General features: G+C 41.2%; 1 protein-coding gene across 1 annotated transcript in view; it reads right to left on the minus strand.

Annotated features, from left to right (window-relative positions):
* DPP10 (dipeptidyl peptidase like 10) overlaps window positions 1-14,158 on the minus strand; it is an 867,655-nt gene extending 853,497 nt beyond the window's left edge. The window contains exon 1 of the mRNA XM_048869243.2: window positions 13,854-14,158. Coding sequence (XP_048725200.2) covers window positions 13,854-13,913 — 60 coding nt within the window. The 5' untranslated portion in view covers window positions 13,914-14,158. The remainder of the gene's footprint in view (window positions 1-13,853) is intronic.
* Window positions 14,159-14,928: the final 770 nt, after the last annotated feature.

Here is a 14,928-nt window from a genome sequence, read left to right on the forward strand (position 1 = left end):
CATGCTCCCCCCGCAACAGCCAAGAGCCCTCTCCCTCATCCCAACCCTTCATCCCTTGCCCAACCCCAGAGCCTGCACCCCCAGCCAGAGCCCACATCCTCTGCTCCAGCCTGGTGAAAGTGAGTGAGGGTGGGGGAAGAGCGAGCAACAGAGGGAGGGCAGATGGAGTGAGCAGGGGTGGGGCCTCAGAGAAGGGGCAGGGAAGGGTGTTGGGTTTTGTGCAATTAGAAAGATGGCAACCCTAGATGTGGAGAGTTTTTAAATCTCATGAGAAGGAAGGATTATTGTGAATTGTGTCTTACCCCGTCCAGTCTGTCAGATCCACATCTTTCAGACACAGAACTAGCATGTGTGTTTGAGAGAGAGCATGAGAGACAGAATGTTCTTTTGTGCTTCTGCAACAACCCAATCTTTATGATGAATAAGTTGGCCTCTTCCAGAGTGAGAATGTACAGTTTGCTGCAGTGTGTGTTCCCAGAAAACTGTGTTCCTCACTAGGACATCAAGTATGTAGATGAACATGAGCACAGTATGTGTTGCAGGGTGCAGCTGTACCGTATTGTGATGCTGTCACCACTGTAGGGGGCCTTTTTTTCTGGTGCAGTAATCAAGGCTGTCCAATTATCAAGGAATTAATAGGCTGCTGGTGGAAAGAAGCATTGTGATTGAGCAAGAGATCACAGTTGGAGCATTAAAAATAAAGTAAAATTGGCAGGCTAAGTAAGATTCCAGGGAAGGAAAAGTGTTTCTCTCCCCACCTCCCACCCCCACCCCAAATTTTTAAAGAAAACAATGGGACTCTGATGTTTCATTACCAAAAATTACCTTAGTTATACAAATGTAAAAACAAATGTCATGGTTTAGAGATTCTGCAATTCTCAAGTAGAAGAAAACTGGAAAACTTAAATGCAGCCCTAGAATTTAACACCATCAGCTTTCCCCACACTCTGCAAACAATTAAGCATCTCTGAAGATTAGCTACTGTAAATGACAAGAGTTTAGACTCTTGATCACAGAATAACTAATTCTGGATTTGTCCAAAATTGTGCTAATATCAGAATTTTCAGCAATTCTGAACAGAGATGTTTATGGATTGCTACAGGTCAGGCTACTTTTATGTATAAATGTGTCACAGGTTTTGCAGAAAATGTATGAGGGATGGATGAGACATCTTCCCAGCAAGTATTTTTAAGTACACTTTTTACAAACTCCATCAATTAAAACATTTTAGAATAAGCTTTAAAACTATTATAAAGAAAATGAATAAGTATTTCCGCCTACACACTGCCACTGGGTTTCAGTATTAATCACTACTGTATATACAGCTCAAATTCAACAAAGACTATCTAAATTATTTCTCCTCTTTATGTTTCCAAAGCATTTATTTTTCAAAAATAATAAAACATTGCACAGTCACTGGCATCAATGTGTGACTAAACTCATGTTCACTGTCTAAGTGGGTCTTGTAGTTTGACTGCAAAAAAGTATGCATCAGTTATTGCTTGAGTATGCATTAACTTTGTCAGTGTTTTCACCAATCATTTTCATTCAACAGAGGCAAGTGTCATTGCTTTGGTCAGAATAGCGTTATCACAGGCAAAGAGTAATATATTGCCCATTGTGACAGACAGAATCATTATCATCATCATCATCAATCCTACGTATTGTACCGTGGCACATGAATCAAGGGAACTAGCTGTATTTGGTTACTGTATACATATTTTTGTAGCCATTGTAAATAAGGGAGGATGGAGGTAAATGGGCACAACTCTAAAGACCTAGCTGATGTTGCATCCTGTTAAACCTCCTGAGGACCTAAGCCAAAATGTATTGGTATGAAAATACAACATTTACCTTAGTTGTTTGCCTTGTCATATTCCACAGTACTGCAATAAGGTATTTGTGACCCTAAGAGCATCCTTAGGCCAGAGGGCAAGTGGCTCCCTGGTATGTAGCAGTGAGTTTCAGCTGGCTAGACCATTGTCCTCCAATTCATTGGTGTCATGATCTGTAACTAAAATGTGTCATGTAATATATGACTGGAAAACTAATAACACAATGGGGATTAACATCATTGTGACATATATGTATGAATACCCTATATGGAGTCATGGATCTTCTCTGATATTATGTTTTAAAGTCTGTATATGAATGAAGTAGAAACAGGTGTGCCCAATCTTGAATACAAATGAAGCACAGTTGACCAGTGACAATGGGACTGCAGTTTACTTATGTAGTAAACAGAACCACCAAAGCTCATGAGGTAGTTGTGGAATCTGCATGTCCCAATCACAAAGGACTGTGTATTTTGCTTGTCTAACCAGCCTGATCATCAGGCAGAGACAATGTAGACATATTTATATGCAAGGTAAACAAAGCCATTAGAAGAATAGGTGGGGAAAGATGATCACTTAATCTTGACAGGAGATGGAGACAGCACCCTCAGAAAGCCTTCCCGCTTTTTGAAGCGGGGTCAATGAACTTTTAGAGATATACTTTTCAAGGTTTACTGATCTATAAAGGGAGGGGCAGAGAATACCTACATTATCCATCACTTTAGGGATAAAGAGGCCAGAGTTCTTGAGATTGCAGAAAGATTGGTCCTTCAACCAATGGGGTTGAAACCTCTGAAAACTGCTTATAGTTGAGAAACCTGCTTAGGCAAAGATTGTAACTGGCTCGAGTTAAGTTTTAGACTTCGAAGCATATTCCTACTTTTGTTTCTAACCTTTATATTTTAACTCACTTAAAATCCTGTCTCCGTTTGTGAATAAACTTGTTTTACTTTTAATCAAAACCAATCCAGTGCTGTGTTTGAATTAAAATGTTTGTTAATTCCTGTGAAAGTGATAAAGTTTGTCTCTTTAAAGGAGAACACGAACCCCTGAATGGTCTAGGAAAGGGCTGGGCATTGTAGAGCATGTGATTTGGGGAAAATCTGGGACATCAAGGTATGGGGTCATCTTGCCTGGTGTAAGCAGAGCTGGTGTATATCAGAGTGTGTCTGGGATATAACATGACGGCAGCTGGAATCAGTGCTGAGTCAGAGCTGCTTACCACAGATGTTCAATGCATGCTTGTCTGCTGGCAGTTTGGGTCCAGGCTATGAGGACAGCAGCAGAGCATTTAAGGCACCCAGGCTACAGGGCAGGCAATGACACACATACCCACAGGTCCGGATTGCACCCCAGTATTCCAAACAGTGAATTATATGAAAATGAAGAAACCGGTATTTAACCCCTGCCCACCCACATCATCTGATGCATACAAACACCGTTTTTTAATAAATATTTTGGACACAAAGAGGCAGATTTATTCATATTTAGAAAAGTCATCTGGTTATATAGTGCTGTACAACCACAGATCTCCAAAAACAGTGCTTTAAAAAAGAAGGCAAATATCATTAACTCTGTTTTACAAATTGGGAAACATAGGCACAAAAACGCAAAATAACTTGTCCAAGATCACAGAACTGGTCAGTAGCACATCACAGCCTGGCCCTTTCCCCTCACCGCCAATGGGGAGCATGACTGGAGGCTCTGCCTGTATCAGAGGACACTTCCCAGCCAGCTCAGACCCAGTGCCAGGGCTATGAGCAGACCTTTCCTTGAGTGGTGGGTTTGCAGGGACGGGGTTGTAATCTTGTCCATCTGCCATTCATCCATAGCTCTCACTCACCCACTTCTCTTCTCTGGGTCTCTCTCTCTCTCCTTCCTGGTTACCCTCACCCTTTTACAGGTCCCATCACCTCTATTTGCTCCTCTTTCCCTCTCCACATGGATCCCGCCCTTGTCCTACAAGTGTATGTCCCACATCCTCCTGATCACCCCTGATAACATTTGCCCCAATCTCAGCCCTCCCTTCATTCCCACCCTATCCATTTCCCAACATCCACCCCCACCACCCCTCTGCCCCTTTCAGGTCACCATTCCACACCTGATGACCACCCCCATCCTTACCTTCTCTCCCTCCCCTTCTCTTGCTGTCCCTGGGATGCCCACTCCGTCTCTAAAAAGATCATAGTCATTCACAACCTGTTCATCTCTCTCTCCCTCCAGCTTCTGGTGCTCACACAGACTTGCATCCCTTCGTCTGATGCTGCTTCTGCAGCTGCCCTCTCTTACAGAGGCCTCTCCTCTCACACTCCGCACCCTGGATCAGAAAAGGGTGGGATTGGTGGCCTTCTCCTCTCCACTTCTTGACACCACCAACCCTGCCACCTCCCCCTTCCCTATCTTTCTCCCCTTTTGAACAGCTCTGCATCTGACTCTCCTCCCCTCTCCCACTTCATGTTGCGATCATCTACCATCCACCCAACTCTTCCCCATCAGCTTCCTCTCTGACTTTGACTGCTGGTTCTCTCTCTTCAACTCCTCACAATCTTCCATGCTCATCCTTGGTTACTTCAGCTTCCATGCTGATGATCCATCCAACCCATTAGCTGCACATTTCCTTGCTCTCTCTTCCTCATTCACTCTGAAGCCCTGGTTCAGCTCTCCCGCTCACCAAAAGGGCTGTCCACTTGACTTGGCCTTCACCAATTGCTGCGCTCTCTCTCTGATCTCTTTGTTGCTCAGTCCCCCCTCTCCGACCATCACTGTTCTCTCTGTTAGCCCCACTTGCCCTGTCACTCAGTTTTTCCATGACTTCCAGTTCACCAGCATCGATCACTTCTCGTCTGCTTTCTGCCCTCATTCACTGCCTTCTTTTCTCTTTCTTCCGTTGATATAATTGTTGATTCTCTCCATTCTTCTCTTTTCTGCACCCTTAACTCTTTTGTCCCCCACTCCCATCACAAAGTGCACCCTGCCAACCCCCGTGACGGACTTACCACCAACATCCACTTCCTCTGCTCCTGCGCTTGCACTGCATACAATCTCTGGTGGAAATCCTCTGACCACATTGACTTCCCATGCTACAAATTTGTTCTTTCATCCTTCAGTTCTGCCATCTTCCTAGCTAAACAATTTCTCCAACTTCACCGAATCCCAGATGCATTTTCACCACCTTTGACTCACTCCTCAAAACCCTCCCCTGCACAGGATCTCAACAATTTCTTCCAGGAGAAAATTGACAAAATAAAATGGGACCTTCTTCCTGTCCCCATTCTACCCATCATCTCCCATTCATTGTTGAAATGTCAGCTCCTGTCTTTGATTGGCCCATGATGCCAGGCTCCATCACCCACTTGTTAAATTTTTAGACAACCACCTTTGTGCTTTTTACCAGGCTTCCCCTCAGATTTGAGAGTTGCTCCTTGTAAACATCTTCAAAACTGCCTATCATGCTGACTCATACTGTCTCTTAGTTTCCTTTTACTCCCCTATCTGTCTACCTGTAAACATCCATTGTCTCTCAGCTTATACTAAGGCTATGTCTACACTACACCTATGTTGGCAAAACGTATGAATATTCTGTCCCCGAGTGACACAAGTTACACCCACATAAGTGCTCGAGTGCACAGCACCATGTCAGCAGGAAAGCTTCTCCCTCCAACATAGCTTATGCCGCTCATGAGGTGGTGTTTATGCCAATGGGAGAACTCTCTCCCATCAGTGTAGAGCATCTTCATCACATGCACTGCAGCGGTGCAGCTGCCGTGCTGTAAGTGTAGACATGCCCTTAGACTGTAAGCTCTTTGGAGCTCGGACCATCTTTTTAATCTGTCTTGGGGGCTCCAGCTCCTTGACTGGGGCTCCTAGAAGCCACAGTAATACAAATAATAATAAATAATAAAACTCAGACAGTCTATCCAGAGTTCCATTCACCAGACTACACTGGGTCCCAATAATAACTATATTATAATTATTTGTTATAAGTTCTTTGAATTCTTCTAGTGCCTACAGTGTGCTAGGCACTGTCCACCCACACAGGAAGACTTCGAGCGTATCTACACATACCATGCTGCAGAAGCACAGCTGCACTGTGCTGTAGTGCTCAGTGAAGATGCTACCTATGCCAACAGGAGAGCTTCTCCCATCAACCCAGATATTTCACCTCCCTGAGGGGCAGTAGCTATGGTTCATGGGAGAAGCCCTCCTGTCGACATAGCACGGTTTACACCAGGGGTTATGTCAGTATAACTGCATCCCTGAGGTAGGGTTGCCAACTTTCTGATTGCAGAAAACTGAACATCCCCTGCCCCTTCCTGCGGCCCCGCCCATTTTGAGGCCTCACTCCCACTCACTCCATCCCCTGGTCCCTTCATCACTTGCTCTCCCCCATCCTTGCTCACTCGCTCATTTTCACCAGGATGGGGCAGGGGATGCAGGAGGGGGTGAGGGTGCGTGCTCTGGGTTGGGGCTGTGGATGGACTTTGGGAGTGCAGGAGGGGGCTTTGGGGTGGGGCCAAGGGGTTCAGAGTGTGGGAAGAGGCTCAGGGCTGGGGCAGAGGATCGCGGTTCAGGAAGGAATGCAGGCTCTGGGAGGAAGTTTGAGTGTGGGAGGGGTCTCAAGGCTGGGACAGGGGGTTCAGGTATGGAAAGGGGTTCAGGGTGCGGGCTCGAGGAAGCGCTTACCTCAGGCAGCTCCCAGGAAGCAGAAATGTCCATCTGGCTCCTAGGCACATGGGTGGCCAAGGGGCTTTGCGCACTTCCCCCGTCCACAGGCACTGCCCCTGCAGCTCCCATTGGCTGTGGTACCTGGCCAATGGGAGCTGCGGAGCCGCCACTCGGGGTGGCACCTGCACCGTGGGCAGGAGCAGCGCACGGAGCTTCCCTGGCCACCCATGCACTTAGGAGACAGAGGGACATGCCGGGAGCAGCGTGGAGCCGGCCGCTGAGGCCAACCGGATTTTTAGTAGCCCGGTCAACTGCGCTGACTGAAGCTACCAAAGTCCCTTTTCAACTGGGCATTCCGGTCAAAAACCAGATGCCTGGTAACGCTACCCTGAGGGTGTGGATTTTCCATCCCCCTGAGCGGCATTGTTATACTGAAATAAGTCTGTAGTGTAGACCAAACCACAGTCTCTGCGGAAAAGCTATCTGTCAAATGGGAATAACTCTACCTCCCCGCCGGGAGATGTTGTGAAGTTTAACATTTATAAGAGCATTTGATATGCTCACATGAAAGGCAGTATCTATAAAAGCAAGTTGTTCTTATTAATTTCCAAAACAACGTATAGTTTACCCATAAGATACCAAGAAATAAATCTCGACATGTTAAATTTCAGGCTCTGATGCTGAAGAAAATGGGTGTTACTTTCTTGTAAAATTTGTTTAACACAATGGTTTTAAGATTAAAGACCAGAATAGATTAAACTGCTCACTCTTTAACATTCTTTAGGGAAAACTTTATCTAACATCCATAGACCCATATTTTACACTGCCTCAAAAACCATCTCTCTTTTAGCAGGCAAATACTTACAATTACAATCCAGGAAACTACTAACCTAACAGTAAATATAGTTTATTATAACTTTCCTATAGAATTGTTTATACATACTTCACAATGATTTCTTTCTCAAAAAGGTCATTCATTTAGAAGTTATGAATGGCAAATGTATTATATATATAATAGAAATATATTATAGTGTATATAGGTAAATATACATACATATATACATATACATAAATATACATGCTTAAGCATCGGCAAATATGAAGCATATCTCACACACACACACAAAGAGATTTATATCTTTTTATAAAAAGAAGGTGAAATTAAAAATGGAATGTCCTGAGTTGATGGATCAATATTAAGATTTCTAATGAAGTGTGATCCATTGCAAACACATATAGCCACTTGACTATGAATGTCAGGTCACAAAACTGATTTTTCAAGGTTTCATTTCACCATTAGGAATTACTTGTGCACAATTCCACTTTTGTTACTGAAAAGCGTTATACAATCACTGTGCAGGTATACTGCGGAACTGAAACGAGAAAGTGCTGATACGAAACCATTTCTTACAGTATAAAATAAAGATATGTTTAGCATTTTTTTCTATTTTTTGTCCAACTCTTTTCTAGTTTCTCTTATTTCTTTTCAACTCTCATTCCTTTTTAACTACCTGTTTCTCTTCCACCTGGCATCAGTCAGAATCACCGCAATAAAACTGATCTTGATGTTAGCTAGATAACAGAGTAGCTACTTTTAAACAGTTTGGAAGGAAAAAATTCTTTATATTTAAAATTGTTTTCCTTCCTTAAGCTCTTTCTCTGTAAGCATGCAGGTAAATGTGCACCTTCTGACTCAGATGGGGCTTCTCTTTCAAAGGAAGAGCTGCAGACTGTCGGCAGGAAGGACAAGATGGTATAGAAATGTAATATGAGCAAGCTGTGGAAATGGAAGAATTACATGCGGTTGTCAAAGTCTTAGCATTTTCATCTAGAAAATTCCAGCTCACAGAAGTTGACTGTTATGTCATGTTCACTGTAAGCACGTGTGTGCACTGCTTGGTATTTTTGTTTTATAAAATACAAATAAGCACACTGGCGTAAACCAAAAGTGAAGGTGGGTAGAAATGTGACTGTACATGGTGTGGTAGCAATGGAATCCAATATGCATTTAGGGAGTAAAACCCAAAACATTCATATTATGTCCCATCCCAATTTACCTCTTTCATCTACATGCACCTAATCCTCCTAATTGCTCATTACCCTTCTTCAATCTGACATGGCTAGATTACCATTTTTGTAGATACTGTCTTTTTATAGAAGAGTCCGGTGGATTAGATAAACATGCACAAAGTGTATAATTTATTTGTGTGTATATTACAAGCCTTCAACTCATGGATTAATGACAAGTAGCTGTAAAAAAAAAAATGTTGTTTTTTTTTCCTTTCTTTAAGTTTCTGTTCCTAGGTGGCCGGTTCCAAAAGCATATGTTTGACATGTCTCACATTATTAACATACCTCACACATTCCACTATCACCTCTGTACAATGCTTCAATGGACGACAGGAACTGAGCATTAGAATTCAATGTGTGGAAATACTCTAAATATCTTATGTTGAAAACAATGCTATGGCATCAGACTGCTGTTGGGACAAAATAAAACATATATAGTAAGTCTATACAAGCCTATTAAAGTACTAAATGCACAACATTTTTCTTCTTGCATTATTACGCTACCATAGATAGCCTTCCCATTAAATGCCATTTCCCATAATAGTGACATGTGACATTTTTGTTACATACTGTCCAGGACAATTCAGAATGGAACAATCATTCAGATTATCTGTTGGGAACCTGGTCTTTCAAATCAAGCATAATGTCTTCAATAGTGCTATTCTCAGTTTATACAGAAGTGAGCTGTAGCTCACGAAAGCTTATGCTCAAATAAATTGGTTAGCCACAAGTCCTCCTTTTCTTTTTGCGAATACAGACTAACACGGCTGCTACTCTGAAACCTATAAGAGATTAGTTTTCTAAGCAATCTGTATAGGCGCAGGTGCAATTATTTTTGCATGTGTGGAAAAAAATCTAATTTGTCAACACAAATTATGTATTTAAGCATTTATCTACCCGGACCTCAAAGCTGCAAACTATTACCAAAGCAAATAATCCTTACTCATATGAGCATTCTCAGTGAAGTCAGTACTCACTTGAGCAATGGAGATTTGTGTGTGTAAGAGTCTGCAGGATTATGTCCTTGATTTGACAGAAGATGCAATTTTCCTGTACAAATCCGATTTGTTGTGGATGGAAAACTGTATACCCAGTTCTGGAGGACTGAGAGAAGCCCCTTTAAAAATTCATCCCTCAAACTACTTTCAGGTAAGACACCTACTGTGTGTTTTGCAACTACAACAATGGACCTTGAACACAAAAAAAAGCTTTATTATTTCCTTAAGGAGCAGTCAAATTATTAAAGAATGGTTGATATTACTTTTTATTTGTTTAAGATGAGGTAGATCCTACAAAGTGCTAGGCACTGGCTAAACACATGTTTAGCCATCCCTACCGCATAGATCTTACAATGTAAAAATGGATGAAGGGCGGGGTAAAGGAGAAAAACATATGGACAATATGTTGAAGTACACCATGCCTTACACAGAGACCATGTGTTCCTGAAATGCCAGTCAGTTGCCCTTTCTATATGACCCACCCATAATCTGATCCAGAAACGGGCTTATAAAGGTCAAGGGGCATAATCTATTGGAAAGTCTATGTCATTAAAGAAAGTTGAGAATTGCAGAAATGTTAGCTTAATTCCTTTCTTCTGAAGCGCACAATATAGACCTGCCTGTGGAGAGACGTGAGAAGCAAGCATTCCTGCTCTTCAGTACCTCTAATTTTCATATAGATTTTTGGTTTTTTATGGTGATAGGGAGTTTGATCAGTCATGATAATTCAATATTTTTTTCAAACCTATTAAATTATTATTTGCTTTTTATTTTCTTGGTGGCAAATTTTTTTTATTTTGCTATTAGTACACTATAGCAGTGTGATTCTGCTATGGGATCTATTTTACTTGCAGTGTTGACAAGATGGGCCAAGAGCGTAAAGAAAAAAAACAGGATAATTGCCCTCGGGGGGAGGGGAGAGAAAGGGGGGACTTTGTTCACTGCTAGACCCTAAAAATATTTGCTACAGGTCTCAGAGTGAAAGATCATTATTCATAATACTGCTAGCATGGTGGTAAGATTTGCAATCGCTTCAGAAAAGCTATAAAAAGGATTAGAAGTTTAAAAATATTTTATTAATACATTTTGCATTTGATCCTAGGTAAACTGAAGGGTTTTGGTATCTTTGTTCTTTTCTACTTGACGCTACAATTGGATTTCATATGTTAACGTGGCCATATGTCCCTGAAACCATTTGGACATCATGGATCTGTTTCTCACATACACTCAGGTAACATTGCTCTGGCAGTGTAAGGGACCAGTGAAAATGGGTGTAGCTGTAATTTGCACCCAGTTAGAGGCACATTAACATCCCAAGAAAGATGTAAAAGGGCTTTGCTGAAAATGAGACTCAGCCCGCATGAGTCTATATTAAACAAAAGCTTATTGGTGCATGAAGAATTCATACACGTACAAGTCAACTATTCATCACGTTCACCTGCAGCAGCAGTAGCCTCAGTATTTAACTCACTAAACCCTAGCTATTTTCAGTCAAACTTGACTGAGAAAAACTATTCATCATACTCCTGTGTATTCTGCTGCCCTTTTCAAACTATTTTTCTGCTGTTCTTTTGATAGCTCGTTTCTACTGTACACAACATATCAATGGTTAAAATGCGAAGACCCAAAATAACTCAACATGTCACTGTTTACCATGCAGTCTGCTGCACTGGATAGAATGCAATGGGAGTTTCAGAACTTCTAATTAGGATAGGAATTACGTCAGTGACAACAGAAAGTGTCCAAGACTCAGTTTACTGGACAAGTGGGTCATTCTGTGTATTTGTGTGTGTGAATTCAGAATTTCGGGTTCCATTAGCAGCACAAGAAATATCTACTCCATACAAACATATGATGGTATCATCATACTAAGTGTAACAAGGAGTGAGCAGAGATGTAAAGGGCCTGTGTGTCAGAGAGAAGCATAAAGACCACCACAAATAGAGAAAACAAAGAACTATTTTATATAGACAAAACAACAAGAGGTGTTAACTTATCCTTTTACATGTTCTCCTTCGATTTTACAATTTCTCTACCAATATTTTCCATGCTACTTGTCAAAATATAGTTAGTAATATTCACTGTGAATTCTACTGCTTATTTCACATATAGCTTTCAGTGATAGGGCATTCTACAATAGGTCTGTTACTAATCTTTCAACATCATATTTCCCTTACCATGTAGTAACCACTGGCTTAGCTTTTCTAAGGCACATCTTACACCTGACACTAAATAATGAGCAGAAAAATGAAATATAGTTTTAACTTATGGTATCAGTAATGCTATGTTTGTTGCATAATGAAAGATGTCTAGAAGACTCTGAATCATGTTCTCTCTCTTTTTGAAGAATACTGACTTGTTTGGGTTGTTTTTTAGTCGTGTATCAACATTTTTTGTTTTGGTTTAAAAAGTCCAATCAAATGAATTTAGGAAGTGTTGCTGTCAGTGAAAAATAAGTATAAGTTATGTCAAATATAATGTAGGAATACTTTACAGTGCAAGTACCATTACTGCACGGTACACTCTGTTCCCTTATTATCCTCAGTGCTAGACCCGCAGAGTATGAAATGATTTGAAGTGATTTAATATTATATACACTTGCACGCTTTGAAGTGGGCCAAGGCAACTGCAATTCATCATTTTTGTGACCTTGAACATTTAAGCATGAAAAAAACCTGGTCATTTATGGTTGACAAATACCATTATGAATTGCATGACTAGTCATTAAGAACAGAGGTCAGTCCCCAACCCCTCCCTGTCTACACATAGTTTGCATTATTCTCTGTACTCTATTAATTGTAGCCTACAGATAAAATGACATAGAAGATATATGTTATTCCCTCCTCTCTCAGTTACTCAAAAGGTTACAGTTTTTACTTCCAGCAATTAACTGTAGAAAACCTAGCTGATAATTTTCTAATATAGGTCTTTCAGACGTTCCTTTTTAAAAATAAATAAATTCCCAACTTTTTCCATTATACAGAGTAAAGAACTAGATTTTGTCATGCCACTTAGAATTAGTTTGCACCCCAGTTAGCACTGCACAGTTTTGCATTATGTGAAAAAAGAAGTATTGCATTGTACTTTTTGCAGATTTCCACATTAATCTGTGAAAAAAAATAACAGATGCAAAATTTCCTCTTGCGGTACTTTCTCTCTAGAACAGAACTGAGAAAAATAGCCAAACACAGGGACATTATATTATATTATTCCAGGAAAAATCACTTATATTTATAGAGATCATTTTTACTGCATACAAGTATATTTAGGGGTTACTTTTTCCTTATTAAAGAGACTAGAACTTCAGCTGGCAAGTCATTTTGCATTAATAGAAAACTTTACCTCTGTGTAAAAAACAAGGCTTTGACAGAAGAGGGGGAAGAAGATGGCAAAAAATTTAGTGGATTATTGCCATAAGAAATGCCCATCGTTTACCAGAACTACAATACATACACAAGTGCAGTCACAACGCACAATGAAGAAAACCAAAGTAGTAACCAGATAAGTTAACAATGTGAAATGAAATATTAGCCCCATGCCAATCAGAATTGGTTGAAGAATGATACAATGATTAATAAAACCTCAAGATTATACTGCACTTCTGGATCATCGCATCACAGCCTTTGACCCTCCGATGCAGTAAAGAATCAAAAAATAAAGTAAGATCTTCCAGAACAACATATTTTCAATTAACCAGATACTACATGACAAACTTTCACATGAATATACATCTGGGTTTCACTTAACAAACCATTTGTAAAAAATGGATTTGGACCTTAAGATCAATTAATCAACACATGTTCATTATCTCTGCTGCAACTTTAATGCCTCTGGGGTTTTTATGTTTTAGTTAAAGGATATAAAAGGTGGCAAATCATCAGCACAGTTGCCAGATGCATAGTAATTTCAGGGTGCTGGTTTGCTCTTTTCAAGCTTGTATAGTCTTCTGTAATTTCTTTCACCACTGACCAGATGACACTGCAAACTCACCCCAAGTTTTGGAAACTTTCTGCATTATACCAAGATTCTCAGACACTAAGATTAAAACTACCAATGATAAATGACCCTGTAGTACTATATTCACTACTATGTTCTCCCACTAAAATCCTTATGCAGCTTCCTATACACAAATTCTTTACTCTGATTCAACCTTCCCTCCAAACCCAATCCAAAGACGCTCTATTGGTAGCAAACCCAGCATACACATTAAGGTGTGTTAAATATATGGAATTACAATGTACATGCTGCACAACAGGGGAATAAAAGAAAGAAATGTTGCCCCTACCTTGATCGGCTTAGATGACTGACACTTGACATGATGGGACACGGTTGCTGTTTGGTTCATGTTTCAGCACCCTGGATAGCGCACCGTCCCACAAGGCGCTGGCATGGGTGGCTGGAAATCAGTTCTTTTCTCTAGCAGACTTTGCTGCTGGTGGCCGTGCTGCTGCAGCAGGAGTGTTTCTTACTCTAGGCTGAGAGAGTCGGTATCGTACTTAGCTTCAGAGCACTCATTCCGTTCATCAGCCTCGGCTCTCCTGGCGATGTGCAACAGCGAGCTAAAATGCTGCTTCGATTCGCTTCCACTGAACCTTTCCAGCACCGAGACTGTGACAGCTACACAGCTCAGCCACTGATCTTGGCTCCCATTCTCTCCGAAAGGGCTGAATGCCAGAGAAAGCACGCCAGATTAACTGCAGGTCCGTGGCTTAATGGGGCACTGAAAAATCCCCCTCCCACCCCATTAAATAAGATAGTTTCAAAAAGTTTATGTTCTTCTGAGTGTTTATTACAGGGATTATTTTTCGCATGCTTCACCCTTTTTCTGTGTGGGTTTGTTTCCGTTGATTCTACTGCTTTCCCATTGCTGCAAGAGTGACACAAACCTCATCAGATATCACAGATGCCAGATTGTGAACATCAGTGTCACATGCACACACTATGCCAATATAGCATGTTCCTCTTCCCCTTTTCCTGGGATGTGCCCCTGGCTGTAGAGCCTGAAAGGGAGAAACAAGAAAATATTATTCCTCTAAATCAGGAGAAAAGGAACTCGAGCTGGACTTTGCCAGCTCCCTTCTTGCCAAAGAACTTTTCTTGGGCTATTGGACTGTGTCATGTCCTGAAAATATCCCCTCCACATTTCTGACAAGGACCAACAACTAAATAAGAGATTGCTCCCAGGGGACCCACCCTAGGTTTTATGACAAACCCAATGGATGCTGAGACAGAACTTTATTTGTATTTGTATTTATTTGGTTTTCCACTGAATGCATCCAATGAAGTGAGCTGTAGCTCACGAAAGCTTATGCTCAAACATATTTGCTAGTCTCTAAGGTGCCACAAGTACTCCTTTTCTT

Source organism: Caretta caretta, chromosome 11 (genome assembly GCF_965140235.1).
Source record: "Caretta caretta isolate rCarCar2 chromosome 11, rCarCar1.hap1, whole genome shotgun sequence".
Taxonomy (NCBI): domain Eukaryota; kingdom Metazoa; phylum Chordata; order Testudines; family Cheloniidae; genus Caretta; species Caretta caretta.